We start from the raw sequence: 27,664 nt of genomic DNA, 5'->3' as shown, positions 1-27,664 counted from the left end.
GCCATTATAGACCTATAGAATACGATATAATTCAGGTAGCCGTTTTTTCTCTCTGCCTTCTAATGTGTAAATTGGATCTACTCGTAAAATTGCGTATTTATTCATTCTCCATATATAGTTTACCCTGTGTTATGATAGCTGCTGTCATAACTCGAATTAGATCACTGTGATCTGTCAAGTGACAGCTACACAAGGCCAATGGCACTCAAAGGCGATTATGGGATCCATGTGCCCATGGAAAACCAGCACGGGTAGAATGTTATATGATAATTTCTGTGGTGTTTAAGTATTAATAAATCACACCGAAGACTCACGTACACAAGTTAAAGCCAGAGAGTCGGAAATCGATCTATACTAGTGCACAGCAACTAGCAAACTATGCATATGAAAAAATAGTGATATATACATTCACACTATAAAAATTAATTTAATTTTAGCTGGTATAGAAAATGAAAAATATTCATAATTTATTGGAAAGGGCGCGTATAACTCTTCTTTGCAAGGTATTCATCCTAGCACTTATGCTTATACCATACAGTGTGCACAAACATGTGGATGTAGTTGACATGCTAATTATAGAAACAACAGAGAACAACCATACAGTAAGACTAAAAATAAACCCAGAGGGGGCGCTTTCTCCTTCCCGTGGGTATGTAATGCACAAGAGCAGATACATGCACAACATGAGGCAGTATTTCTCAGAAATAAACATAGAGTATTTTTTAGTAAAATTGAATTCACCAATGCACACCAATAACCAGAAGCTGAGCATAGGTGAGGATTTATCTGAGAAATGTGCTATACACAGCAGGGCACAGGAGGAGGCAGAACAGTCAGACGTTAAATTCTTCTTTAAATACTATAAAGCGCCTAAACGGGATGCAGCCCATTTAATTGCGTATAAAAAAGACATTCTAGCGAGTGCAACTCTCCAAGCGTTTGCACAGCAGGTTATTCACATGTTTCCATCAGAAAATGGATATCTGTCAATTGACTCGCAGCAAAAAGACTCGTTTACTCGGCTATTAAGAAACCAAAAATCTGACACCGACTCTATATATCTTCTTGCTGCTCTTCTTTTGCTTTCAGAAGGGGTGTGTGTTCCGCTTAATGTGGTAGAGGATGAAGAAAAAGACACTAGGCTTATTCTACCAAAATTAATTGGCAATGGGTATTACATCGATCTAGACATGTTTTTAGCAGATGGCATAGATGGAAGGGAGAAAGAAGCAGTGTATCAGAAGAAAACAGAAGACATAGTGTGCTTCTTTAAAGATGCGGGAGAAAAGGCGGCTGCAAGTGAAACATTATATACTGCAGAGCCAGCCAAATATAAACAGTTCATGTCAGGCGAGTTCATGAATACTCCGCAGTTTCTGATTCAGTCGTACATATACGAGTTTATTGACTCAGCAGACATGTACATTAAATTCGTAGGGGCAGTATACACCCTTCTTACTGATTATATAAATAATATTGATGGGCATGCGTGTAATAAGAAGGAGCATGCGCAAAAAGTATTGAATGGCCTGTTTATGCAACGAGGTGGTGATCTGGCTCCTTCTGAGTATACTGCGTATTTATGTAAGCTGGCAGAAGCAAGAGAATATTACACAGCAACCCCATTTATAAGTGATTTACAGGCGCCCAAGCCTATATCAGTGCATACCTACAGGAAAAACCCCCGTATGTACTCTGCTGGCATTGACAGTGAGTATTGCAACTATGTTGAGGCCACTCTTCTAGGCCTGTTCTGCTGCTTTGCCTTTGACCCAGAAACAAGAAAGTACACCACTGAGCACATGCCTTCTCCGTCAAAAGAGCTACAGGAGTTTTTCAATAAGTACAGCGAGCCAGAAGTGTCTGTAGACTATGCCATGCACAAGGAGTGGTGCGGGGTTGTGTCAAGTTTGGACTGTGGGAAGGTCATTTATCTAAGAAGAGACAGAAACCAAATAGGCTCGGGTATACTTAATATACTGCGCGCGATACAAGCAGTGGCCGGGAGCACCAAGAACATAGATGATGCTATTTCTGAATTAAATAATATACGTGTCAAGGAAACTCTGGACAAAGAAGACCGGGAAATGGTAGAGAGCGCGCTGCAGGCGGTCTTCAAATCGCTCTCTAAGAACAAGCGTGTAACCGTGCAGTGTGGAAAGATAAAGATCTCCAAGCTAGTGGGCATGGATAGAGATCTGTACTTGGCAGCTTCAAATCAAATTCGGATTTCATACGTGCGCAACAATGCGTATGGCGAAGTGCATTTAAAGATTAGCTGTGACTGTCCAGAGATTTCTATTCCTGCGAGTATGGTCTTAATCGGTGCAGAGGAAAAGAAAAAACTTGTGAAAATACAAAAAGAAAGTCTATACCCGAGCACCTATATGCAGTGTCTGATGCACCAGTACTTAAACATTCTTCTGAAGCAAATAACCCAGAATGAGCAAGGCAAATACGTTATAAACAAAAAGACTAAGCATATGATCCGCAATATACACGACTCTCCAAACGCTCTGTTGTTGTGGGGAAGTCTGGAGAATTTGGAATACAAGGCGTGCATTGTTAAACAAGTGCTGCTCCAAACAAGCAGTACGCCTCTAGACACAGACAATCGGGTAGTACGATTCACTGCAAACCTCATAGGCAGTGTGCCGTTGGATGACCTGTATATAAGGCGGCGAATTCTAATGGGGTGTCTTTATAACAGAAACTACCGGCAGTACTATCCTCGCATTGAGTATGATGATCTGCAGGCGCTCTCTTCTGATGAGGCTGGATCTGCTGTGTCCTGTCTAGTAGCCGATGCACTGTCTATAGATATATCTTCTGCCGCATTCATTAGTGCATTTGAGTCTGTGCTACATGCTTACAGAAACGCGCACTGCATGTTTTGGTGGATTGCCAGCGAGTATGCCTGCATTGGAGTACTTGAGAATCTCTGCAAAGAAAACAACCCTCAGACAGCATATAGAGATATTGTAGTCCTAAGAGGCCTTTCTTCTGATTCTGTAGGCGGCAGTGGTAAGGAGCCGCCGTGCACAAACAAAAAGCCAGCAAACGCATTATCTAGACATAGTGAGTCTAATAGCACGCAGTTTGATCACAGCAGTATGCAGTTGAAATCTAGCAAAGCCACTATGCCAGTATGCGAGGAGGTGATATTGCACATAGAGTGCATTTTAAGATTAATAGCCCGAAATATGCACATACCAGATGGGTACTGCATAAATGACATTTATATGTGTTGGCTTGTCCACATCAGCAGCTGGTCCAAAAAGCCTGCGCCTTCTCTCATTAAACTTATTGTATGTGAGCTTATAGACCCTTCTATGCTGTCAGGCGGCTTTATGCGAATTATACCGGCAGGCGCCTGGCATGGTGTTTTGCGAGGTGTCTGCACTATGCTTCTGAGCTGTCTAGATGTATTATTTACTTCTCATAACAGCCGGGGGAGAAAGAAGTACATGGAAATTCTGGATTTCTTTACACAAAGGAAGAAAACTGCACTGAAAGACCCTGCGGCGCCAATGCATGGGTTGTACACATTAAAAAGTAGCTTGCTTGTATTTGATATGCAGTTATAATTTGTGTATAAATAATAAAGGAGAGTTGTATCCACGCACACCTATAGTATTAAATTAAAAATATTGCATGTGTTGTATTCTAAAGTGCAAAGGTTCTGCCTGCTGTTAACTTTTATACCATGCAGTAGAATTGCACATTTTCTTGTGGGTTGAACTGTTTAAATAAATAGTTGGTGTCTTAGAGCTGCTGCCCAAGAAACCACATATTTAATTGTGTGGTAGCATGCAAAAATGCTATAAAACTCAAATCGTTCTATTTAAGCATGTTATTATTTGTAAGACATAAATAATATTTTATCTGAGGGTAAGGCCGAGCCATCAAGTTTATTTGTTTTATTGATACGGCAAGAGTTAGAATGTTTTTTTATCTTAAAAGAGCTAGAATATTTTCTTAAAATATGTAAGGCATAAATAATATTTTATTTTAATAGATCATGCATAGCTTACATTATTTAAAGACTGTCTTTTTTCTTAAAATGCAATCTATAAAAGTAAATACACTAAAAAAAAGACTTATTCTATCTGTTCTTTCTACAGGATATCTGCTGCTTATCTGTCTGGATGTGTGCATGTGCATTATTCCTGGCAGCAAAGAAGAAATGAAAGAGCTTAATAGAAGCGCTGGAGTAGATTCTAGTACTTCAAATGCTAGTAGGACAGAGATAGTGTGCCAGGAAAGAGTAGATTCATCTGAGATTGTTAATATACTTAATGCTCTGAACCAGCCCGATATTGACTCTTCTACATGCGGTTCATCCAAATGCAATTTATCTTTATCAGGTGAGGATGATTCACAGTTGGATGCGCTGTCTTCTGACAAAGAAGATAATTCATTTTCTTCTGACGATACAGGGGATGCATCTGCCATAAATGCGCAAATAGAAGATCCCTCCCTGGGTACACAGCAAAGCACAAGCACAAGCACAGAGAATATACAGAGTTTGTCTGCTGGCAGAGAAAAGAGTGCGGATGGAACGTCAGATGCCTCTGAAAGAAATGAAACAGACGGCTTGGGAAGCCTAGAATTCCTTCAAAGGAGAGTAGAGATGCCCCAAACGGATGAAGAACTGCGCCTGATACAAAAACTACTTGGAATAGCTCAGGATGAAATATACCACCTAAGAATGTACGACTACATAGCCATACCAAAGAGTGCTCCGATTAGATTTATATTCTCCTGGGCGCTAGGCGCACAGCCATTCGAGCAGGAAAACAGACCAGTCCCCCCTATAGTTACAAACTGGATTTCCTCCCAGCTGCGGTGGCTTAAACCAAGCATGCTCGGGCCACCAAGCATAAAAATCATACAAAACAATGCATCCCATGGATATTTTACAGGGTGCATCATACGAAGGTTCCAAGTCTCTCTGCGCTCACCAGACGGAAAATCTTCTGAGCATTTCACGGGCAGTTTCCAGGCGCACTTTTTAATATTCATGCGGGCTCTGTACAGACAGGGCTTATACTTCTCAATTGACCAGCTAAATACACTAGGCAAAGCAGAAGAGCACCCTACTTCTATTGGGGGCTAGCTTTATACAGAGCGCTGTTCATGATATATAGAAGAAGGAATACTCGACTATTAACCATAATTTAAGAATAAATCAGTCTGTGTGGAAATGTCTTTAAAATATTTATTTCAATTCTATTATATAGGCATTGGTATAAATATATAAATATTGTTTGAAAATTGAAATGCATTAATATTGTAACGTGTTTATCTTTCATAGGGTGTTTACATATAGCAGTGCCATGCCATCTTCAGATTGGATTTCTGGTTATTCGGGCTATACCACAAACTATATTTAATTGCTTCTGCTTAGAACTGGGTTAGAGTGTTAATGTGCTTGTGTATGCACACTTGCTTCTTTTAGATGCTCTATTATCATCTGCATCAATTGATCATTTTGGAATCTCCTTGTAAATAGACCATGTGATCACAAATCAACTTGATGTCCGTGCATCATGCAGTGAGCACCAAGAATTTTCAGTTTGGGTTATTTCGGGGTAAGATACTATAGTTATTGATAAATGGCCTTTGAATAACTACCACTGTGCAGAAAAGGTTATATTCACTCTATAGACGGACAGTTGCTGCTGCATGCTTTATGTATAGGGGTCTCGTTTTGCTGGGCACTCTGCCACATTTATTTTCTTTTCCTTACCACACTATATGAAGAGGGCGCCTGTAGGAAGAAGGGGCAGAAAGAGTGCAGCAGCACGGAAAAAATCCTGAAAAGGCCCAAAACAAAAGAGTGAAGAGAGAGGAGCAGCCAAGCCATGTTGAAAAGGCGGAAGAGCCAGAAGTGGCGCCGAAGAAAAAAACACCGTTACCTAGGTCGATAACCCTTCCACGCGGCTGGATCACATAGTGCCTTTGTACACTACGGAGCCAGACACGGATGCTGATCTGCTTCTGACAATTCTCTGGGAGTGCAAACACGCGCACAGTCAGCCTGCAATGGATGTTCTCTCCTGCCGCACGTGTCAAAACTACTTCCAGAAGCCGAAGCACGACTTCTGCTTTCGGCGCCTCACCAAGTCCCTGGTGGAAGAAATAAGCAGAGATCCTCTTCCATTAAATGACGGAAACATCCCAGACCGCAGGAGCCTGCAGCCATTTATTCTACCGAAGCAGAAAGCCGTGCATGGGTCAAAGGAGTTCTGGATTAGCGCGAGAAAGGCGTGCGTGTCTGAAATGATATACGAGGCCCAGAAGGCCAATAGCGGCATCCACGTAAAGCGATCCTCTTCTTTGTACACGGGCTGTGAGAAGTCTGGAGAGCAGATACAGAGGGAGAGAAGGTGCTCGATTCCCTCTGACCACAGCGAAGAGAGCACCACTGAGAGCCAGACTGAGAGCGATGGGAGCATTAGTACCGATGGAAGTAATGAAACTGACAGAAGTGATGAAAGTACTCCTGTGGTCACATGCACAAGCACTCCACGCACAGCACATTCTACTCACTTCTCTTTGGGCGAGAACATTACATTAAGGAATGGAGAAAGCACAGTGTGTGAGAAAGAAAGCAGTGCAGAAGAGAGTGAGTGTGCATCGCGCTGCTCTGCTGCACCAGGCGCGCAGAGTCCTGGAGAGAGCAGGAGTGGCCTGTATAGCAGCAGCAATAGCATAGGAGAGATGCACGATACTATGAGCAGTGAAATTACAGACGAGAGCAGTGAAAGCAGCAGTGATATGGATATACGGCATATACTAGAGTCAGATGAGACAGACAGTGCCGAGGAGTGCACTAGCACATATGATGGCTAGATCTGCTGACGTTTGTTTAAGTGTACATTATAGTATACTCTGTGTATTAGTGCTGTATAGTATGTGCCGGGCCTTCTCTGATGTTCTAGTTTCTTCTATGCATGCTGTGTGCTAGTTATTGTACTCACACATGATGCAATTAAGCTATATCCTGGTATAACCCGAATGTCTGAAGCACCCGGTGTATAAGACACTGTTCTCTTTCCATTGTCGTATAATTGCCTGCCTTCTACTATTCCAAACTCTGTGCTTTATTTTATATGTACCTAGTAATAAATTGTTTATAATGTATTTAGAGTATTTTAGTTATATACACATTATAAATTTATTTTCTTTTTATTCCACACATATAATACAGATAAAAGCAAACCTAGACTAATTTGGATGCTGGCTGGAGAGAAAACACACAGACGGCACAATTAGAGGAGTATTTAAGTCAGAAGGGACAGATGTGTTTATGGGGCAGACCAAGTAAGGAAAGCACAAGTAAAGAGAATATATATATATAAGAAAGAGAATATATATAAAAGAAAAAGCTAGAATACACCAAACTATGCAGCAGATCCAAATAGTTTTTATTTGAAGGAAATAGAGTATAATAAGTAGACAAAGTGCAATAGACCTACTCTTTCTCTTTATATATAAGCAAGATATGTAGATAGTTGATCACATGGGAGTAAATACTATTTATATATTCGGGTATTAATCACAGAATCAAATAGATAGTTATATGCAAGAATGCGTACATATTTTATTTTAGGATATGCACGTGTGCATGGTTGAAAGGCCATAATCAGAAGTCAATATAACTGAATGTGTTCATGCTGTGCATATATTATGAGATGTTCTAGAAATGTAAACAATTCACATTTACTAGCAGTGCATCTTTTTATTTATAGATTGAAATTCTAAAGTATCCTCAAATATCATTTGATTGCAGACATTATAATTAAGAGCAGACTTTTTTCAGAGCATGCCGCACTTTTACAAGTATAGACAGAAGTATCTGAGAGCCGTTCTCACTATTGGAGTAGTGGCTGTATTGTGCATTATCATATGGGCAAGTGTTAGTTTCTGCACGCCAGCAAAAAAGCAAGGCCAGGAGGTATCTGCAGTGATAAAAGAAGGGGATAGCAAGTCCAATGGCAGCTCAGAATCTATAGTTTTATTTGTGCCTAAAAAACAAACTTTGCAGAATAGCACAGTAGTGCGCAGTGATATAGAAAAAAATAAATGCACTTGCGCAGAGAACTGTGTAAATAAAAAGGATAATAAAAGAGAGGAGGATGGCATAGAAAAGAACACAGAAACAATAGAGCCGACAACAAGTGAGCAGGCGCCAGGAGAAGCAAAGGAATGCAATTTAGACAAAGTTGAAGAGAGTATGGATGTAAATAATTCAGAGACTAAACTCAATGCAAAGAACAAACCGGTCGCAAAGAATACTTCTATTACAAATAGCAACCATGTAAATAGTAATATGAAAATGATACAGCTTACAGAGGATGAGAAGAAGTTAAAAGAAACGAGGGGGTCTATTTTAAATAAAGCTATAGACAGCAGGACGGTGAATTATTTAGAGACTAAGCTCATTAGAAAAGGGCAAGCAACAATGGAGAGAAAAGTTTTCTAAAGGACGCGGTATGTGTGGAAAACAAAAATAATAGTGAATGTTTAGAGTGCAATGGTTTACATAGAAGTGTGTTGGACTGGCTGAGCACGCAAGTAGTATGGCCAGAGCTAACTAATTCAGATGCACTGTGCAGGCAGTTTACACAGAACATAAAAAAACTAGAGTGGAAGAATAATAATGTAAATCCAAATATAATTAAAACTCAGCAGCAGATCAGCATTATTATAAAGAGTCCAGTGGACAAGAAGGTAATATATACAGTGGAATTAGAGCAGGAAAAAGCATACACAATATTTCGGGCGGGTAATATTAGTGTGGAGAAGAGGGAAGTATACCTAATTGATGGCAAAAAAGTCATGATATTACCAATCCAAACTTTATCTACTAGTACTAAAAACATTTCTATAGAGCACAAGAAGGGCATGAATAATATACAAAATTCACAAAAAATTGAGTGCAAAGTTGAAATTATACAGGACTTAGAGGTTGTGCATGCTAAAACCGCCAGAAATGAGAATAATATTAAAACAAAAATTATGTCTGCACAGATACAGAAGAGCTTTACTATGATAATTAAAAAAAGATCACTATACCACAAAGACGAGACTGTTAAATTGTCCTGGCTGTTTGGGTAGCTGCTGATATTTGAATGTACTCCAATGGTTCCTTCTGTAGCCAGAGGAGTTATTCTATTTTTTCTTATGCTAATGGTTTTTTGCTCGAGTATTATTCATTACTAGAGACTGTATAAAGAAGTAGCAATAAAAATTAAAGTGTACTTTATTCCATAGCTTATAATTACGACAGTTGTTCTGCCAAGGGCGTGCAAACCCACAGCAGGGCGCCAGAAGATGTATTGGATAGCCACTATATATATTGCACATTCTTCTGTTTGCTCTATTCGTACATGCTTTATATCTAGTCCTCAAAGCACTGCGTAAACATGCAAGTATAAATTCAATTCCGGGTTATTTCTGGTGCTGCATGTCAAAATAAATTAAATTGCAAACTCAGAGTATAAGTACAAGTTCTGGATTCAATAAGTATTGACGTTTACCAATGACAAATTATAAAAAATCAACTATGATTAAGCTTTGCTATATAAAAAGCTAAAACTTGGACAAATGTTATCCTATGCCAATGGCGAATTATAGAAGAACAAATAAAGAGGTAAGAATTTACTCACTGCTGTGTGCAATTATCTACGCGCTACTACTCACTATACCACTTGGTATGGATAAGCACCCGGCTATTAAACAAAATAAAAGCACGCGTATGTATGCATCAAGCAGTATGTATGTACATGCAGCACCAAACGAAACAATTCCTACAAAATCAGCAGCAGACGAGCGCATACAATGGAGAAAGGTTGTAAAACAGCAGCGCAATCTAGTAAAGCCGCCTGGAAAGGTATTAATAAAAGAAGGCGCCACCAATGTAGTCAGTGCAGTCAGTACAAATGTTTCTGGAGAAAAAAAATCATCTAGAGAAGAAAGATCATCTTCCTCTACAAATACAGTACGCGCAAAGAGGCCTCTGCAAAAAGAGAGTGATACAGAATTTGTACGGAGTAATCGTGGTATTTCACAGAAGACAGCCATAGAGCCACAATCTGCGTGTTTGGTAGGCTATGTTAATAACCAGGTACAGACAATAGAGAACTTAAACGCAATGTACATTACCGCACACAGTGAAGAAGACAAAGAGGTAATAGGCTTTTTATACAAAATTGCACAGAAGCATCCGCATTTGTTAGAGCATATAAAGGCTCTTGATTCTATAATGGTTAATAAAATTATTATAAATAAAGATGAAGTGGTGGTTGAGTGTATCAGAAACACCAACCGCAGAGACACAAAAACATTATCGAATGTACTACAGGCGTGTAGTAAAGGTATAACCATAGATGAATGCAGAGGCGATGGAGATGCCACGATGTCTCTTTATATTTCACAGCCAGTGCTTACACAGACCATTTCTCTAATCAACCATGTGCTGCTTATATACTGCAGTTCAAGCAGAGGAGGAGTGGCTTGTCTATCGCTGAGCGGGTTCAAATTCGAGCCAACAGAGGATTTATTTATAAATTACACAATATTTTCATTAATAGAGGGGCTCTCTCTGTCTAGCACCTCAATTTATTCCGGCGGGCTGAACATGCTGTGTGCCTATCCCAACATAAGAAAACTTTCTTTTTGTGAAGGTACCACTGTGAAGTTCAACCATACTTTAGATCTAAGCTTTCAGAGTCTAGAAAGGCTAGAACTATCTGACATTCACAGGTACTATGCAGACTGGGTGCTAAGTGGGACAAAGTCATGCTCTACTCTTAAAGAAATAGAGATATCTAACATTAATTGCATGGAGACAAAGGCGCTAAACAAACTAGGCAATCTCGATAAAATAACATCATTCTGCCTTAGGAATGTGGTCTTCAGTGGCTCTCCAAACTTTGGATTCCTTAAGCACATGCGCGGGCTTCAAACTCTGCGTATGGAAAATATTTTCTACTCGTACACTGAGCAGCTTAGGCTAAAAGAGTTGAGTGAGGTTAAAAACTCCACCAGGTATTTAAACCTAGAAATTGTGCCAAAAACGCATTCTATACCAGGCCACGCGGGAAAGGGGGCAGTTACCACACCCGTGGTAGCAGAAGAGAATATAAAGATAGGAAGGTGCATCTCTCCAACAGCGGTATACGTGGACAGCAAATTGTACAAGGACTTAGGGCTGTGTGAAATAAAGCCAAGAAAAGAAGAAGAGTATACAATATCGATTTCATTTGCACAGGAGGTGATGGAACAAATTGTGATAAATTCAATTGTGGTTGAGTTTATCCTGAACAGTGCACAGACCTGTCTTGAAATCACCTGCAACCCAATTACACACGCCATGCAAACTACTCTAGAGTATATTAAGTGCATTGATTTCCCATTTTTGGCGCAAAATACTATTGAGGATATAACTCTAGTGAGTTGGCTTAAAGAGCCCAGTAAAGACAGTGTATGCAGTGTTTTCTCAGACCAGATATTTAGGTATGCGTCTTATAGCGCGGTTAGATCGATATACATAATATCTTCATGGGCACCGCTAACAATGGACGTATGCAGAATTGCGATGTTCAACAGGAGCATGCCGGGTCTTAAAGAAATAAGCATGTCCAATGTTTTATTTGTAATACGTAGCGGAGTGCCAGAAAACAGCAATGAGGAGCAAATTATGCAGGTATATTTAGAGCACATTCAGACGAAAGGCCCAGATGCATTTAAATGCATGTTTGTAAAGGGTGAAAGTGGTTTAGAAATAGTGAATACTATTGAATAAAAAGGCAATCCACGCTTAATGCATGCATAATAGAGTGTGTGCTCTATGCTCAACTATATCCACCCGATTGCTATGTGAATGAAATATTAGGTGGTTGTATTAGGAATGCCAGGTTATTTCGGAGTACTTAAAGAATGTAAATATTATATTTTGTGAACTATTATGGATGATTTATTAAAAATAAAATATTATTTATGTCTTAGATCATGCTAATTATATAAAGAATTTCGGGTTAAATACACGGAGCCTGGAAATAACATATTAAGAAATATGCTAAATATTGTTGGTTCAGCTACTTTGTTGTTGTAAGAAGACCAGGTTCGCCGCACTTTTTCTAAATCATCAATATTGTCTGTCTCCATGTTTAAGCCATTTTTTCTGTCTACGTATCCTATGTGCTTGAAAGCATATTTTGCTATTTTCTGTATATACTTTACATAGCTCTTTATATCACCCATCGCTGCAAAGAACTCATCGCGGTTTTGTAGCAGTGGGTGGGATGGGCCCGTCCTATTGACCAGTGCTTTGTATCCTTGCACATCATCTAGCTTATTTGTGAAGTTTTCTATAGTTAAAGTTAGTAGAACCACTGCGTTGTATACTAAGTACAGTATTTCATCAACCATTTTGTTAATCCTACTTACACTGGTATTTGATGTGTTGACATTGTTAATTTCTGTCTGTAAACTCTCAATCATGGAATATATTTTTGAGAAATATTCGTTATTCTCTGTTATATACTCATCCCTATATTCATATACATACTGTTTTAAATTTTCTAATCTATAGGGGGTTTCTATATTTGACACATCCTCAATGAACTTAAAGACGCTGGGTATCTGGTGGATAAAACACTTGTTTGTAAATTTCCATATAGTCTTAAGCTGGATTATTGTTAATTTGGAAGTACTTTCACTGCTGTCGCTTAAATCTATCGAGATTGACTTAGAAATAAAATGGGCCACTACGCGCTTTTTGGTTACACTAAATTTAGGCAGGTTGACCCCAAAATGCTCTATTTCTAAAAGCATCATCCCAATAAATTCGGTTATTTTTACTTGTGCATCGCATATTCTACCATTAAGATCGCCCAGAGTCTTTTTGATTGTTTCTATTGTATAGTAGTCAACTGTTTTGTCTACCATAGTACTAGGTGGTTCATACAGCATAATATCCCCCAATCTATACTTTTTGTACACATCTGGGGATTTATTCACTTCTAAAAACATCTTAGCCAGCTGTTCATCACTTATTGCATACTCTTCAAATAAATCTTTCTGTTTGTCTGGATTTCTTAGTTTATAGTGTGTTTCGATCATGTTTTTAAAGTCTTCTTTTACAATGGGGAAATATTTTTGCGCGTCTGCGCTAAGGGTAGACACATTTATGATTTTATAGTTAGTAAATATCATATTTCTAAGATCAGCAAATGTTTTTATCTCTTTCTTTCTTGTAGTTCCATTATTAATAACAAAGTTTTGTATTAATTTGTCAATGCAGTCCGGATTTATTACAGTTTGGTAGCTATTAATCCTATCTGTTCTGGCAACGTTCACCAATTTGTAAAAGTATCCTCTTAGCTCCTTTTCTGTAACATCTTCGAAATTTAAATAAAAGTCTTCTATTTTCATTAAAATGGATTTATAACTTACTCTCCGCCTTTGCCGACTTTTTCTGAATTCTCTTTCGGGGTTTCTTTCAGGGTGTTCAGTGATATTATCCTCTATTTTATTCTTCTCTTGTTTATTTATTGCTGCTTCTGGCGCACTATTTGCATTTATAATAGCACCATCCCTTTCGCTTGCATCTGAGTCCACTGTGGCAAACGGATTACTTTTTTTTATTTGATTATGTATGAAGTCTAAGAAAATATTTATAGGTTCCTGTGTAGACGCATTTACTGGTCTACTATTAAAATAAATTATTTCTACTATAAGTATAACATATAGTACTGCGGTAATTTTTCTTCTAGTCTGTGCCATATTATCTTTATTTTTATTCTCTTTAAAATTCTTATATAGATGGTTTTTTATCATAAACTATGCACAAATCTATCTATTTGATAAAATTAGATATATATTTGTTCGTGCATAAGCAATAATAAAATGTAAAAGCATTTTCAAAAAAATACATAACTAAACAGCTGTATTTATAGTCTTACTACTAGTTGTCTTCTATTGTACAATAAATACATTCTCCATTCAATGGAGTGGGTTTATATTACCGCTTGCACAAGTATTTTTCTTTAATAAACCATTTCTATTTAAAATTATCTGTATTCTCTTTTTATATTCCTCAGTCTTTCTGTATTAGAAATATAAATATTTTTAGTAAATGCCCTACTTATATTAACATACAGCAGCAGTTCTAGTATAAAAATTAAAATTAATGAAGAGGGGATTACATAATAATATTATTTATGCCTTACATATTATAAAAAAATATTTAAAATTTATAAAATGGAAGAGAAATATATCTTGTTCAAGAGAAAACAATTTAGACTAAGCACTATACCAACAGGAAGAAACATAATAGCACAACTATTGCTTATTCAGGCTGTATACACACAAGTAGAACTATTAGAAACAAATAGAATACATGATATGGTGTTGAGAAATAACGACAATGTAGCAATAAACCCTAATGGCGAAGTATCCCCATTAAAATTGCACCTAATGCACAATTGCGGATATATACAGAATCTAAGAAAGTACCTGCCATGGATAATAGACGCAGAGTCTAGCCACACTAAAGCAAATCCACCAAAGCGCAGTATATATTCTCTGTATCTACTAAATGGCACACACGCAGATTCAAACAAAACCAAATATTTAAAGGAATTCAATCGGCAGCTAGTTAATATGTTCCCCTCAGAGGAGGGGCGCCTGTCCATTGTGTCTGAAAGTTATGACTCGTTCACTCGGTTTCTGCAAGAGTACACGGATACCCAAGATGTTCTCTATGTTCTGGCCTCTCTATTCCTTCTCTCTCAGAATGTGAAAATCCCGATTGAAATAGTGAATGACCCAGATAAAGGAAATAGTTTGGTTCTAAAGAAAAAAGAAAGTAAAACGCCTGAATTTCGGGTTAAACTGTATATGACAATACTAGATAAGAATGGCGCCCCTATATACCAGCAGAAAACAGAAGACATAGTGAACTTCTTCAAGCATGTTGGGTATGGATCTTCTCTAAAGGTGCCAAAGGAGTTTTCCAGATACTATAATATTAAAGATCTGTCAGAAGGGAGTTTTCTGTGTAATCCAAGATTCCTCATCCAGTCGTATATCTTTGAGTACATAGACGACAATTATAGGTATATCGAGTTTGTGTTGGCTATTTATGAACTGCTTGATGAAAAAATGCCAATGAACAAGTACTATCTAAGTCCACTATCGGATAAAACGGCAGTAAATGCATATTTCTCAATGTTCATGGAAGGCACAGACCGCTCTTCCATAAAAGTCCCAGAGTACATCCAAGCAATAGCCAATGTTGAGAAGGCATGTAACGATTTATACTCGCAAACACCCGCTGTGCATAAGGAAGTACTGTCTATGCACTATCCGATTCCTTCTTCGTATATCAGAAGAAAAGACAAAAATATTGTGACCGAGGACAACTATATTGAGCACCTTCTTTTTGACCTGTTTGTCTGCTTTACTTTCAACCAGTATACAAACAAGCCTACCACAAGCCATTTACCCAGCCCATCCAGTCACTTAGTAGAATTCTTTGATAAAAACCAGTGCAAAATACAGAGCGAAGACTCCACACTACGCGGTGACTGGTGCAAGATGGTTTCAGGCAATTTGTCTGCTGAAAATGTTTTTTACACAGAGGAGAAGAACAAAATTGAGTTTGGGCTGCTAAATATGCTATATGCCATAAAGGGGCTGGCTGGTACCAATAAGGAGCTGGAAGTTGCAATTAACTGTGTAGATAGCATAATTAAGAGGAAAGGGATAGAAGAGTCAGATCAGGCAGAAATAAAAGAGCGTTTAGAGAATGTATTTAAGTCACTCTCGCTAAACAAGAGCATAAGAGTGGAGTGTGAAAAACTTAAGCTGATAAAAACATTTAGTGACAGAGTAGACATATTTACAGATGAAAATACTTTCATTGTGGTATCATACAGGGAGTATTCTTTTCATAGCTATAGAATGCTTGAAATAGAAATGCCCCACTTTATTTTTGATTTTGCAGTTGCACCAACAACACCCTCAGCTCTAAGCACAGTTGATTTTGGTGCTATTACCACCCAATTGCGCAATACCCCAGTTCCTAAAGCCCAACAAGATGTCTGTATTAAATGGCATATTCAGCAGTATTTGGATATTCAAACGAACAGAATTGCACATGTAATGGAAAAAGAATATACATTTACAAATAAAATAGCATTGCTATTGAATAGTGGGTACAATGCTATTTCTGTTAGTCTACTGCTCTGGGAGAACCTAGATTATATGGAGTATAGGGCCAAAATAGTTGAGCTATTTCTAATCCACTCTAGTGCAGGCACTCTGGATATTACCAACCCCATGGTGCAGTTTACATCCAAACTTATAGACAGCGCGCCACTAGATGATCTGAGAGTAAGGAAGATTATGCTGCGCGGGTGCCTATACAACAAGAACTTCGGGCTATATTACCCACAGATTAAGTATGATGTAGAAAAAGTGCTAGAGCCATACAAAGATTCTGCAAGTGCAGTGTCGTTGATTGAGAATCTGTTTTCTCTTGGCATACCTTCACTAGCCATTGCTAACTCCTTTGCATCACTAGCCGCATTACTAAATAGTTATAAAAGCAATAAGGAGAAATATTCCATCTTTGGATCAGAACAAGTATTCAGAAAAATAATTAAAAAGCTTTCAGAGAGCACAGAAGACAGTGCAGCTATAAAAACAGTTCTAAATACAATACGAAGCTGTACAGATGCAACAGGTGATTACTGCGCAGACAATATTTTTATGGGCTGGCTTTTTTGTATTGGATCCTTGAATGAAAATATACCGGTATTGGTTTTTAAAGCTCTTTATGATTACATAGAGTACATCAATCTAACAGAAAATGTGAAAGTTCTTTTAAGGTCTGGGTATATTGATTTCACAGCCAAGCGCACTGTGTGCCTACTTCTGGATAACAAATCAGAAATAATGAAGGGAGCGGAGGATCTTTCTTTTAAAACAGGAAAGTATCATAAAATACTAAGGTTTACTCGAAGTTTCTGCTTAACAGAATGCCCCTAAATTGGCTGTGTATAGTGGACAGGCGAATAATATCTTATAAACAGCCCCGCACATCTATGCAGTTTGCATTAAATGGGTCTATTTAGTCTTTTTTGTGTGCGATTTGAAATAAATAACGAATGTTTTATGGCTAGTTTGTTTATGCTGTTTATGTGCTATGTTGTGTGTGTTTTAATATAGCTATGTTTATGTTGATTTCTTTTAATATTACTGTGTGTGGTTTGTTATATTGTTTTAATATACTAATACTGTGAATAAAATAAATTTAAAGTAAATTGTATAGTAAAAATATTATTAGTGTATGGAATTATTATTTATTTTTTGTAAAGGATAAATAATTATATTTTTGTATTCATTGTTAAATATGCACAAGAATTGATAAAATAATATATAGCGAGCATTGTAGCCAAAAGAAACAAAGCGTAGTATGGTATCTCTCATTTGACCCGAATATATGCTAGATGTCTGGTATTCTCTGCCTATATATGTATGCATCATCTATATAAATACTCGGCAATAAAGCCATATAGGGGCCCTTTATCTATCAAAGTATTAAACAGCTACTAACCCGATCTTTATATCTCTAGTTCGAGTTATATTCATTTATACTCATTGAAATAATTTTAAATTGCATACCTGTTCTAATTTAGTATATATACTGTGAACTATGCATGATTTATTAAAAATAAAATATTATTTATGCCATACATATACTAATTATCCACATACAACTACAAAAGAAAATTTCAGAGTATATGCAACCACTCAGAGAACATATAAAGCATAAATACCTCGAAAATACTTCTGTAAATTATGCGATAATTATTATTAGAGGCAAATTGCTAATTAGGTAAAAGAAAAAAATCAAATATGGTAATAAAAATATTTTATTTGTAGTCTAAATGAAAAGCAGTATGATCATATTAAAACTGCTGCTATTAATGATGTGCAGCGCAGTGCGCGCAAGGCTTGGCCTGTGTGATATAAAGACAATAGAAGAGAGCTCCTTTGTTGTAGGCAGACTGAGCCTATTAATTAATCCAGATGGACCGCTGAATCTACTAAGAGGATACCTCTTTCATAAGAGCGGGGTAGTATACAACAAGCGGTTTTTTTCTTCAGCAATAGACACAGATTATAGCATGAAGAAAAGTGACAGATCAACAGAGAGTACGCATATATACACGTACACTAGAAACCCAGAAAATGACAAAACGTACAAAGAAAACAATGCAATGCGCAGATTGGAATATGGATCAAAATATTTGTCTGTGCTTTATAAGCAAATGATATATATGTTTCCGTGTGTAAACAATACTATTTCCATTGAGCCGTGTAGAAATGATTCATTCACTCGGTTTCTAAGAGTAAATAATAATGGCTTAGACAGCATGTATCTTCTTGCTGCGCTTCTGCTCCTTTCAGAGGGCATTTATATTCCTATTGAAATAGAAAATAGCATAGAGGGAAGCGAGCGGATACTATTAAAAGATTGGGCAGATACTATTGTTTTTCTTGACTTGCCTTTGCGGCTGGAAAGTACTATGCCAGATGGGACAATAAAAAAGGTGTACCAGAAGGAAACAGAAGAGGTTTTAAGATACTTCCAGAGCTTATTTATAGAGCCCTTTTTATCTGAAGTAAAGAAGTGTGAAGAGCCAAATAATCAAAGAAAATTTAATAGGGGATATTTCCTCGACAGTCCAAAGTTCCTTATACAGTCGTATATTTTTGAGTATATAGACACTATAGAGCAGTACAGGCTGTTTGTGACAGCAGTACAGATTTTGCTAACTGATTCAGGGTTATATCCAGAAAAGACAGAAGAGCAGAAAGAACTTATTAAGAAGACTTTAAATTATTGTTTTATAGGAGGTGGAGTATATAAAAATAATTTAAATGGCTATGCAGCAGATATTCTCAGCCTCAAATCTAAAATAGATAAAGATGCAATTCTTCCCTTCACATGCCCAGAAATGGTACCTTCTTATACCCATGTACCAGAGTATGACCACCTTGTACTTTTATTAACTAGGCGTATGAAAGATGATCTATATCAGTACAGTGACCATGTGGAGACAGTGCTTTTGAATCTGTTCACGTGTCTTACATACAGTCCAGAAACCAACAAATGTTCAACTGAGCACATGCACGGTGCCTCTACAGCACTAAGAGAATTTTTTAATAAATATTCAGTACCCACAGAGAGTGCAAGCCAGGAAAAACACAGAGACTGGTGCAGAGTTGTATCAAGGTTGAGCAATCCAAACATTAGGTATGTAAGAGAGAGTAGAACAGAGCTGTGTGGTGGCCTAGAGAACATTCTATATGTGATATCTGAGCTGTTTAGTGAAGGTGCTTTTATACGCACTGTCATAGAACACATAATTGGCCTGCTACGTAATAAAGAGGTAGGAGTAGAAAGAACAAAAAATGTAAAAGAACTATTTTTAAATGTTCTTAAGTATCTAGCAGGAAATCATCAAGTTGTTATTGACTCTGAATCATTGGTGTATTTTTCGACAGAGGGCCAGGCGCTTGATGCATTCGGAAATATCACTGTTGGGTTTGAGGCGAATGGTAAAAAAGAAAGCATAAAACTAGACATTCTGCCAAATTATTCTAAGTTTTCGCTTGTGCCAGAGTTCAGTGAAATTTCAAAAGATGCAGAAGATGAACTAATGTGTATGCAAAGAAAATACTGTTATACAAAAAAATATATTGAAGTTATCATTTCGGGTTATTTAAACAACAATATAGCCAGGCTGAAGAAAGAAAGCCCAGAACAAAATCTGAGTGTGCTTAATAGTATGTTAGATAAAAATGAGCTAAATAAAATATTTTTATCCGGGCGTATAGACTCTGTAGACTATAAAGCAGCCATAGTCAACTACTTTGATATTAATAAGGGAAACATACGAAATTTCAACGACAATAATCAAATGTTGCGGATTGTTACAAATATTATAGGAAGCGTGTCTCTAAACAATCAGGAAGAAAGAAAGAAAATACTGTTGCCGCTAGTCCATTTTAATACCTATAAAAATTGCATTTTAAAGATTCAATATGATCTAGAGTCTCTACCTGTATCAGAGATTGATGATAATTTGCTAAAAACTACAGTAGACATGGCATATTATAAAGGAATCTTTTATAAAACTTTCAGCAATCTGTTGGAGCATTCTATCTGCCGTAGAAAACCAGCGTGGATATTTGGGCCATATAAATCTTTTAGGGCGCTGTGTATTACACTGGTGGAAAGATATGATGTTTTTACACTATGGGAGGCAATGCAGGAAATGCAAAAGCACATAGAACCAAATAATGCAATGTCATTAAACAATATCTGGTTATTATGGCTATCGTATGCCTGTGAAGAAACATCATATAACCTAGAGACTATTGATGTTATTTACAGGCACTTAGATCCTGCATGCATTGCTAGTGGCTGTGTAAAGTGGATTGCAAAAATGCCAGGAATTAATTTCAATTATGTTCTATCTATTCTGGAAAAAGAGAAAGGCTCATTATATACAGAAGGCAGTGCAAAACAGAAAGAAAAATATGAGAAAGTTATAGCTCTTTTCAAATCTATCATTACCTCTGTAGCAAGTGATCTGCCCTTGATCAACCCAACTACTTCACGGAAAAGAGGCCATTCAGAAAATCTGGAATAGTCTATTATTCTTTTTTTATACGCGTATATGTTACATAGAATTTTATTAATGGCGAGTAATTAAACTGTCTAATATATGCTATACTACTATTATGCAATAAATAAAAAATAGATTTTCACTTTGTTATAGTTTTATATGGCTAAATTATTCTATTAGATACAAGGCATGGATAATATTTTATTTTAGGGTTTCTATATTTAAGGAAATGTCTTGACCTCTGTCACATGCATGCAGTAAATAATGTTAAAGAGTCGGTATCACATTCAGATTTTATTTATGATGTACTCACGAGAAGTAATGTGATCATTGCTCTGCTGCATAGCCAAGATGGAGAAGAGTGTGAAAAGAGAGAGCTCTTTGTTTTTTAATAGATAATAGTTTATTGATATAAGGTTTTCGGATGCTCAGCCAAATGGATAGCGAGCGGCATGTACTCGTTCTATATACTTCATATACCGCTCCTCATGCGCCTAGAGCGCTCATAACAAATTAATACTATTGACTGCTGGAGAAACTAATTTTTAATTCGCACGCCGTAGCATGAGTATTACTTGCAATTCGGGTTATTCGGGTTATTATTTCCTTCAAGCATTGGCCTAGTAAAAGCATACTTTACAACCCGAAATTCCCAACAGCTAATGTAATTAACTTGTTACTGCCATCCCAGGCGTATGGTAAAACACAATATAAAGAACAGAAATAAATATACAGTACTCTTTGTCCACCTGGCATGATGCATCTCTTGCCATGTATTAATAAACAGTGCTGTGTGTTCGGGCTGGCATAGACTATGGCATGATTTGGCGATAGGTATGTTTAGATAAACATATAGCCTGAAATAACAGATTGTCATTTATTGTGTAAACATGCCAAAATAAACAATTCTGATTTACTTGTCTATAAATAGAATTATGAATTATGAATCAAATAAAGCCAAAAATTAAGAATATTTTTTCCCAAAAAGACGACTAACTGCTTATCATTGAAAAAATTTGGCATAGGATAAAGTTTTATTTAATTTTTTATTTGATTGATCCTATAAATATTAAATATTAATATTAAATTTTTTTAAATAACTATGAACAATCAAAATATAGAGGAAACAAAAGAACAATTCAACAAAAAAATTGCACAAGAAAACTCTGAAAACATAGAAAAGACTGGCACCGAGTTAAAAGCCCCAGATGCACTTCTGCTTAAAATGGAAAAATTTGAAAGAATTACTTCTAAAGGGGTAGTGCTGCTTAAAAAAGTTTCATTTTCTCTGCCAGAAGGGAAGCTTATAGCTCTTTTGGGACTGAGCGGAGACGGAAAGACAACTTTAATGGACAGCATATCCGGTATGTGCACACCATCACATACAACATATGGAAAAGTCTATGTTAAAAACAAGAGTGGGAATCTTGTTGAAAGAGACGCCGAGAGCTGGTTTAACCGGGTGAACTACACGCATCAGGATATGATTGCATATAAAGGAGTTTCTCTCCAGAATATATTGTACTCAACTGCTGCGTGCTATGGAAAGAAGAAACAGGAGGCAGATGACTACATGGCTCTTCTTAGGCTATCAAAAGTAAAAAATGTACTGTTTGAAAATCTTTCTGGGGGGGAGCAGAGAAGATCTATGGTGATAGCTGGGCTTTTGGCAAACAAAGAATTAAACATATGGGATGAGCCGCTTACGGGGCTAGACTCGGAAGTAGCAAGAGTCATTATTTCTAGCATGCAAAAGACAAAAACCACAGACATAGTCACAGTCCACCAAGTCTCAGAAGACCTAATAAAGAGATTTGACCATGTGCTTCTTATGCACATGTCTACCATTGTGTATTCCGGGCCTAGGTCTGAGATGCAAAGCTATTTCGCTGAAAAGGGAATCCAGTTTCCAAGTGACATGTTCTATATAAACTATCTTATGAAACTATGTGCAGGAAATAGCGATGACCATATTGATACAAAAAACATCGAAATATTCAACGACTTGGCAAATGAGATCATACACAGCTCTCCTGGGCCAGTTGCATCAACGAATATTGGACTGCTTAAGACGCAGGCAAACGTATCTTTCCCCAGAGTTTTACAGATACTCCATAGGTCATTATGTATAGACAGATTGTTTAAAGGAAGTTCTATTATTGGGAATGTATTAACATTTCTCTTTATAGGAACCATAGCGTCTTTAGGTACATTTATTATGCTACATTCCGCCTATAACCCAAAGAATGTGCTACTTCCGTACTTTAAGTATAGCGAACAGCAGTGGGGAGCATATTTGGCAAACATGCTAAATCTAGTCAAAAACAAATTAGCTTCTGAAAGCACAGCAGACTCTAAGTTTGTTGAACAAGTTACTGCGCTGCAGATAGTTTCTGCAAACATTGAATGGGTATCTGCTCTTATTCAGATATTTGAATATGTGATATCGCTTAATTGTATTTCTGCATTCCTCATAGGGCCAAGCACGTTCTTGGCGCTAGACTTCTATAGGCTATGCAGAAGCAATATACACGGAAAGCAGTTTACTGTTGGTGATTTTATGTGCGCACTGAGCATTGACACTTTTTTACGAAAGTCGCTCATTTTCTTTGTAATGTTAATGGGAATGCTTGCCATTTCAGTCGGAATTATGGATCCTATCATACTCAGCAGCTCTACTATCGGCTATGCTATTCCTATTAGTTTGATGTTTTTCTGTAGTATTTTGCTCGGACTGCACTCTATTATGCTAAACTTTGCTCCTATTCCGCTACTGCTGTTCTCCATAGTAGGGGGTTTATATGCAGTTGTTATAAATTTAATACCAAATATTATACTATCTGCTGTGGGCTGGGTTGACCCTTCATTGCGCGCGTGCCCAGACACAATAATTCCACTATTTGTGCGAGAAAATACAGAAATATGGCTTGAAGTGATAGACAGGTTTAATACGCTTTCCTTTATAAAATCTCTTATGAAGGTGGGGTTACAAATAGGTGTAGTGTTTACTAGATTCATGATTGTGTGCAATCCTATTAAATATTTTGCACAGATGCTATCTAAGATGTGCTTGTATATGAACTATATACGTCTCGATTCTACTATGAAACATTCTATCGACAGCACTACAATTAATAGAATCTTAAAGGAAATAGAATTATTAAATCCAAGTAAATCCAATAGTTCTGATAAATTAAAATTTCAGGATGGTTCTTTTGCTATAGAGAAGCTAAAGCTTTTCTGCTTTAGCTCTGAGCCAAATGAAGTATTTGACAAAGCAAGCTCTCTTAAAGACATATCTGCGCTGCACATCATATGGAGTGAAACTCGGTTCTGGCTCTTGCCCGCCGTATTGATTGTACTAACCGGCCTTTACACATACAGACATCTTCAGCCAAAGCTAAGAAACTAAAATGCGTATTCATAAATAAATAATTATGGTTTATTTATAATTTTTACTGGCCACCTCTATTTACTAGTTCTATTGACTCTACTTTCCAGAATATGCCCGGGCATTCAGTCGTAATAATTTATTCTTTGTATTTAATATTTCTACATTCTTATATGTTCTGGCAGACTACCCTATAAGTAAATATTAACAGAAAGAGAACAAAGCAAAAGTTTTGTGAACTAGTCATAATTTATTAAAAATTCAATATTAACTACAGTATATTATTATAACACAGCAGTATTTCTCTAAATTCTAACGGGTTGAAAGTATCATATATTCTAAATTTAATTTGATATGTCTCTGATAATCAGTTTGTGTTCTATGATTTATACTGTTTATGTTGATTTCTTCTGTTGTATTCTGTATGGTATTTTAGTGTATTTAAGTATAAATTGTTTGTTCTTTATGTTCTATAAATAAATATTTTACTTTAAAATAAAGTGTATAGTACTGCTAATAATAACATGAAAGGATTTATTTACAAGCAGTTTATATTTAAAAATAAAATAGAAAAAGAAAAGAAGAAAAAAGGATAATGGAGTATATAAATGTAGAATATCACAAGTAAAGGCAAGGAAACACACATAATAAGAAAAGAAGGTGTGATATGACAAAGCACTTATTTGCAGTCAGAATATAATTATATTTAAAGATTTCATGTTCTATACTAATAATAAGAGTAATTCAATTCATGTAAATTTTATTTTATGCAGAATATATATACTGCAGGGATAATTTAAGAGAGTAAATTAGTTGTTTTTTTACAAAGCATTAAAATAATAGAACAGGATTATTATCAAGTTAATTCTATTTTAAAGTATATGTTGCCAATGGGCTATATATTAATAATTAGTTTAATAAAATATTATCTTGGTTTTAATTTGTTGGCAACAGTATAAAAGAAAAATAATTTCAACTCGAATTTAAATATGAAAGAGAGAGACAATATACTCAAAAAAAACAAAAACATGTGTATAGAAAGAAAAACATTAAATAAGAATAATATACTTATAACAATAATAATATTACTGACGATACACAGTATATATGCAAGATTAGACACAAGAGATGCTAGTACTATACAGAAAATGGAACTAGGAGATAAAGACAGCCTAGTAGCAATACACCCAGAAGGCGGGCTTTCTCCATTCTACCAGTGTATTATGGAGAGAAGTGGATATATAAAGAACTTAAGGGGATATATACATGCCATAGATGGGAGTGGAAACCAAGTTGGAGGGTATGGGTCTACTATACTCAATGAGTCTAGTGAATACATGCAGGCATTCACACAGCAGCTGATTAATATGTTTCCATCAGAAGATAGATATTTATCTATTGAGTCAGAGAGCCCAGACTCATTCACTCGGTTCTTAAGAAGGCATGAAGACAGGTCAGATAGTTTATATATTCTTGCTTCTTTATTTCTTCTCTCTGAAGGGATAAATATTCCTATTAGAATAGTGGAGAGTAAAGTGAATAAAAAGTAAAACAGAAGAGGATAATACTGCTGAATCAGCATATCAGAAGAAAACAGAAGAGATAGTGAGCTTCTTCAAGAGTCTTGCCACCACCAATTCATCTTACTGCTTAAAAGTGCCAGAAGAGTTCTCAATGCCTACTGCATATGAAGAGTTCTTAAAGGGGAATTTTCTGTGCAATCCGAAGTTCCTTATACAGTCGTACTTCTTTGAGTATATAGACAGTGTGGAGATGTATGAAGAGTTTGTAAGAGCGGTGTATGAATTAATTACTGAACAAATATCAAACAAAGATGAGAAGAAGAGTGAGAGTGTATGTATGGAGACAGGAAAGAAAGCACAGGAGGTGTTTGACAGTCTATTCATTAAACAGGACTCCGCCGAGCTGCCTAGCAAAGTGGAATATATTAAGCATTTTAGATTGGTTGAACATAAATTGAATGATGAACTACAACCGATGCCATATTTTGAGAAAAAAATATATTATGTTAATTACTAAAAAAAAATTAAAAAACCTAGTAAAAGATTTTTAAGGTATTCCATGCCATTATATAATCGAAAAACAGACGAGTTTGCTAATCGAAAAATAGACAAGGGTGATGTTTCTATTGAGCCTGCTCTTCTATGCCTGTTCTTTTTATTTGCATTTGATTCTAGGACTGGAAGGTACGATATAAGCCACATACCCAATCCATCGAAAGAACTAAAGAGATTCTTTGCTAAGTATAGTGACCCATTACAGGTTATGGACTATACTATGCACAGAGAATGGCATAGGGTTGTAGAGGACCTGCCTAATGAAGATATTTTCTACCGTTTAGATTCATCTGACAGCAGAAATAAAATTCAATTTGGCATACTAAACATGATATATATCATGAGAGAAATAGCAGGTAAGAATGACACTAAAATTAATGAAAATATTGAATCTATAAAAAATATTATAAATAGCCATAAGAGGAGTATTTCCAAATCAAATAAAAATAAGATTTTAATGGATGTACAAGAAATATGTATCTCTCTCTCAAAAAAAAAGAAATTTAAAACACAGTGTGATAGCTTTTTTACAAAAAGAATAGAAAATAACATAATGGATATAGGTATCTATGAGGATTCGCCTTTTCAGATTATATATAAAAAGAAGGAGGAAGACCCAGGTTCTATTGTAATAGATATAGATGATTTGAGTGATCCTTATGATCATTATAATGGCGGTGTAAAATGTAAGGTTTCCGAAAATATGCTAAGAAATGGTGCTGGTGCTGCCGAAAAAACATTATATGATATAAAAAAGATATACATGAAATCAATGAATTACATTGGATGCATTATGAGACAATACGCGAATCTATATCTGGACAAAATCTCGTATGCAATTAAAGGTGAATACAGATTCATTAAAAGAATAAAGTATATTTTAAACAGTGAACACACTAACCCAAACGGCCTACTACTGTGTGGTAACCTAGAGACCCTACATTACAAGTATGAAATAACTAAAATATTTTTGGAAAAACACCAAAGTTATACTGAATCCTATAGAAACATAATAGATAAAAACAATCCTATGGTGCAGTTTACAAGAAACCTTATAGGAAGTGTTCCAATTAATGAACACGCATTAAAGGAAAAATTTCAATCCAGTGGTATTTATGATGATGAGTATAAAAATTGGTATCCTTGGGTAGAACAGGATGTTTCTACGGATACGCCATCAAACAGCAATTTACAGCCAAGTACTTCAAATGCCGTATAATTAATAAAGAATAGCAGTTGAGGTATAGAAGAGTATGTGAAACTAGCGGGATATTTAGTTGAGACTTCATACTTTATATCAATAATCAATAAACTATTTTTCATTAAACATACTTTTAACACCTCTATTTATATTTGATTATACTACTACTATGCAATAAACAATTAGTTTTACACCTATTTGTTGTTTTATACAACTAGATTGTTCTATTGTATTAATTATATTATGGTATGTCATGTATCACTTGGTATATTCT

The 27,664-nt window shown here is 36.3% G+C and overlaps 14 protein-coding genes across 14 annotated transcripts; 13 read left to right on the top strand and 1 right to left on the bottom strand.

Annotated features, from left to right (window-relative positions):
• Positions 1 to 2: 2 nt before the first annotated feature.
• NEPG_02586 (uncharacterized protein) lies at positions 3 to 170 on the top strand (the record flags this gene model as incomplete). The annotated part of the gene is made up of 1 exon (XM_013204959.1): positions 3 to 170. A coding segment is annotated over one exon (168 nt), but the record flags the coding sequence as incomplete, so codon positions are not given.
• A 279-nt stretch (positions 171 to 449) lies between these two features.
• Positions 450 to 3,587, top strand: NEPG_02585 (uncharacterized protein; the record flags this gene model as incomplete). The annotated part of the gene is made up of 1 exon (XM_013204958.1): positions 450 to 3,587. One exon carries the CDS (start codon positions 450 to 452, stop codon positions 3,585 to 3,587), a length of 3,138 nt encoding a protein of 1,045 aa, XP_013060412.1.
• Positions 3,588 to 4,021: 434 nt separating this feature from the next.
• On the top strand, positions 4,022 to 5,197 carry NEPG_02584 (uncharacterized protein; the record flags this gene model as incomplete). The annotated part of the gene is made up of 1 exon (XM_013204957.1): positions 4,022 to 5,197. One exon carries the CDS (start codon positions 4,022 to 4,024, stop codon positions 5,117 to 5,119), a length of 1,098 nt encoding a protein of 365 aa, XP_013060411.1. The 3' UTR covers positions 5,120 to 5,197.
• Positions 5,198 to 5,984: 787 nt separating this feature from the next.
• Positions 5,985 to 7,127, top strand: NEPG_02583 (uncharacterized protein). The gene has a single exon (XM_013204956.1). The coding sequence runs from the start codon at positions 6,049 to 6,051 to the stop codon at positions 6,856 to 6,858; it is 810 nt and encodes a 269-aa protein (XP_013060410.1). The 5' UTR covers positions 5,985 to 6,048; the 3' UTR covers positions 6,859 to 7,127.
• Positions 7,128 to 7,705: 578 nt separating this feature from the next.
• On the top strand, positions 7,706 to 8,491 carry NEPG_02582 (uncharacterized protein; the record flags this gene model as incomplete). The annotated part of the gene is made up of 1 exon (XM_013204955.1): positions 7,706 to 8,491. The coding sequence occupies exon 1, from the start codon at positions 7,832 to 7,834 to the stop codon at positions 8,489 to 8,491; it is 660 nt and encodes a 219-aa protein (XP_013060409.1). The 5' UTR covers positions 7,706 to 7,831.
• Positions 8,492 to 8,505: 14 nt separating this feature from the next.
• Positions 8,506 to 9,424, top strand: NEPG_02581 (uncharacterized protein; the record flags this gene model as incomplete). The annotated part of the gene is made up of 1 exon (XM_013204954.1): positions 8,506 to 9,424. A coding segment is annotated over one exon (621 nt), but the record flags the coding sequence as incomplete, so codon positions are not given.
• Positions 9,425 to 9,625: 201 nt separating this feature from the next.
• Positions 9,626 to 12,003, top strand: NEPG_02580 (uncharacterized protein; the record flags this gene model as incomplete). Its single annotated transcript, XM_013204953.1, has 1 exon — positions 9,626 to 12,003. One exon carries the CDS (start codon positions 9,626 to 9,628, stop codon positions 11,813 to 11,815), a length of 2,190 nt encoding a protein of 729 aa, XP_013060407.1. The 3' UTR covers positions 11,816 to 12,003.
• Positions 12,004 to 12,024: 21 nt separating this feature from the next.
• On the bottom strand, positions 12,025 to 13,851 carry NEPG_02579 (uncharacterized protein; the record flags this gene model as incomplete). Its single annotated transcript, XM_013204952.1, has 1 exon — positions 12,025 to 13,851. The coding sequence occupies one exon, from the start codon at positions 13,849 to 13,851 to the stop codon at positions 12,025 to 12,027; it is 1,827 nt and encodes a 608-aa protein (XP_013060406.1).
• A 423-nt stretch (positions 13,852 to 14,274) lies between these two features.
• Positions 14,275 to 17,182, top strand: NEPG_02578 (uncharacterized protein; the record flags this gene model as incomplete). Its single annotated transcript, XM_013204951.1, has 1 exon — positions 14,275 to 17,182. The coding sequence occupies one exon, from the start codon at positions 14,275 to 14,277 to the stop codon at positions 17,065 to 17,067; it is 2,793 nt and encodes a 930-aa protein (XP_013060405.1). The 3' UTR covers positions 17,068 to 17,182.
• Positions 17,183 to 17,969: 787 nt separating this feature from the next.
• On the top strand, positions 17,970 to 20,744 carry NEPG_02577 (uncharacterized protein; the record flags this gene model as incomplete). The annotated part of the gene is made up of 1 exon (XM_013204950.1): positions 17,970 to 20,744. One exon carries the CDS (start codon positions 17,970 to 17,972, stop codon positions 20,742 to 20,744), a length of 2,775 nt encoding a protein of 924 aa, XP_013060404.1.
• A 1,078-nt stretch (positions 20,745 to 21,822) lies between these two features.
• Positions 21,823 to 24,139, top strand: NEPG_02576 (uncharacterized protein; the record flags this gene model as incomplete). The annotated part of the gene is made up of 1 exon (XM_013204949.1): positions 21,823 to 24,139. One exon carries the CDS (start codon positions 21,823 to 21,825, stop codon positions 24,130 to 24,132), a length of 2,310 nt encoding a protein of 769 aa, XP_013060403.1. The 3' UTR covers positions 24,133 to 24,139.
• A 961-nt stretch (positions 24,140 to 25,100) lies between these two features.
• On the top strand, positions 25,101 to 25,661 carry NEPG_02575 (uncharacterized protein; the record flags this gene model as incomplete). The annotated part of the gene is made up of 1 exon (XM_013204948.1): positions 25,101 to 25,661. The coding sequence occupies one exon, from the start codon at positions 25,101 to 25,103 to the stop codon at positions 25,659 to 25,661; it is 561 nt and encodes a 186-aa protein (XP_013060402.1).
• Positions 25,662 to 25,785: 124 nt separating this feature from the next.
• NEPG_02574 (uncharacterized protein) lies at positions 25,786 to 26,151 on the top strand (the record flags this gene model as incomplete). The annotated part of the gene is made up of 1 exon (XM_013204947.1): positions 25,786 to 26,151. One exon carries the CDS (start codon positions 25,786 to 25,788, stop codon positions 26,149 to 26,151), a length of 366 nt encoding a protein of 121 aa, XP_013060401.1.
• Positions 26,152 to 26,193: 42 nt separating this feature from the next.
• NEPG_02573 (uncharacterized protein) lies at positions 26,194 to 27,459 on the top strand (the record flags this gene model as incomplete). Its single annotated transcript, XM_013204946.1, has 1 exon — positions 26,194 to 27,459. The coding sequence occupies one exon, from the start codon at positions 26,194 to 26,196 to the stop codon at positions 27,406 to 27,408; it is 1,215 nt and encodes a 404-aa protein (XP_013060400.1). The 3' UTR covers positions 27,409 to 27,459.
• Positions 27,460 to 27,664: the final 205 nt, after the last annotated feature.

This window comes from Nematocida parisii, assembly GCF_000250985.1.
Source record: "Nematocida parisii ERTm1 unplaced genomic scaffold supercont1.9, whole genome shotgun sequence".
Taxonomy (NCBI): Eukaryota; Fungi; Microsporidia; genus Nematocida; species Nematocida parisii.
The sequence above is the reverse complement of the archived record's forward strand: the minus strand, read 5'-3'. Positions and strand labels throughout refer to the sequence as shown.

What these genes read in the sequence shown, in the direction of transcription:
- NEPG_02583 (XM_013204956.1), top strand. Translation starts at nt 6,049, where the DNA reads ATGGATGTTCTCTCCTGCCGCACGTGTCAAAACTACTTCCAGAAGCCG.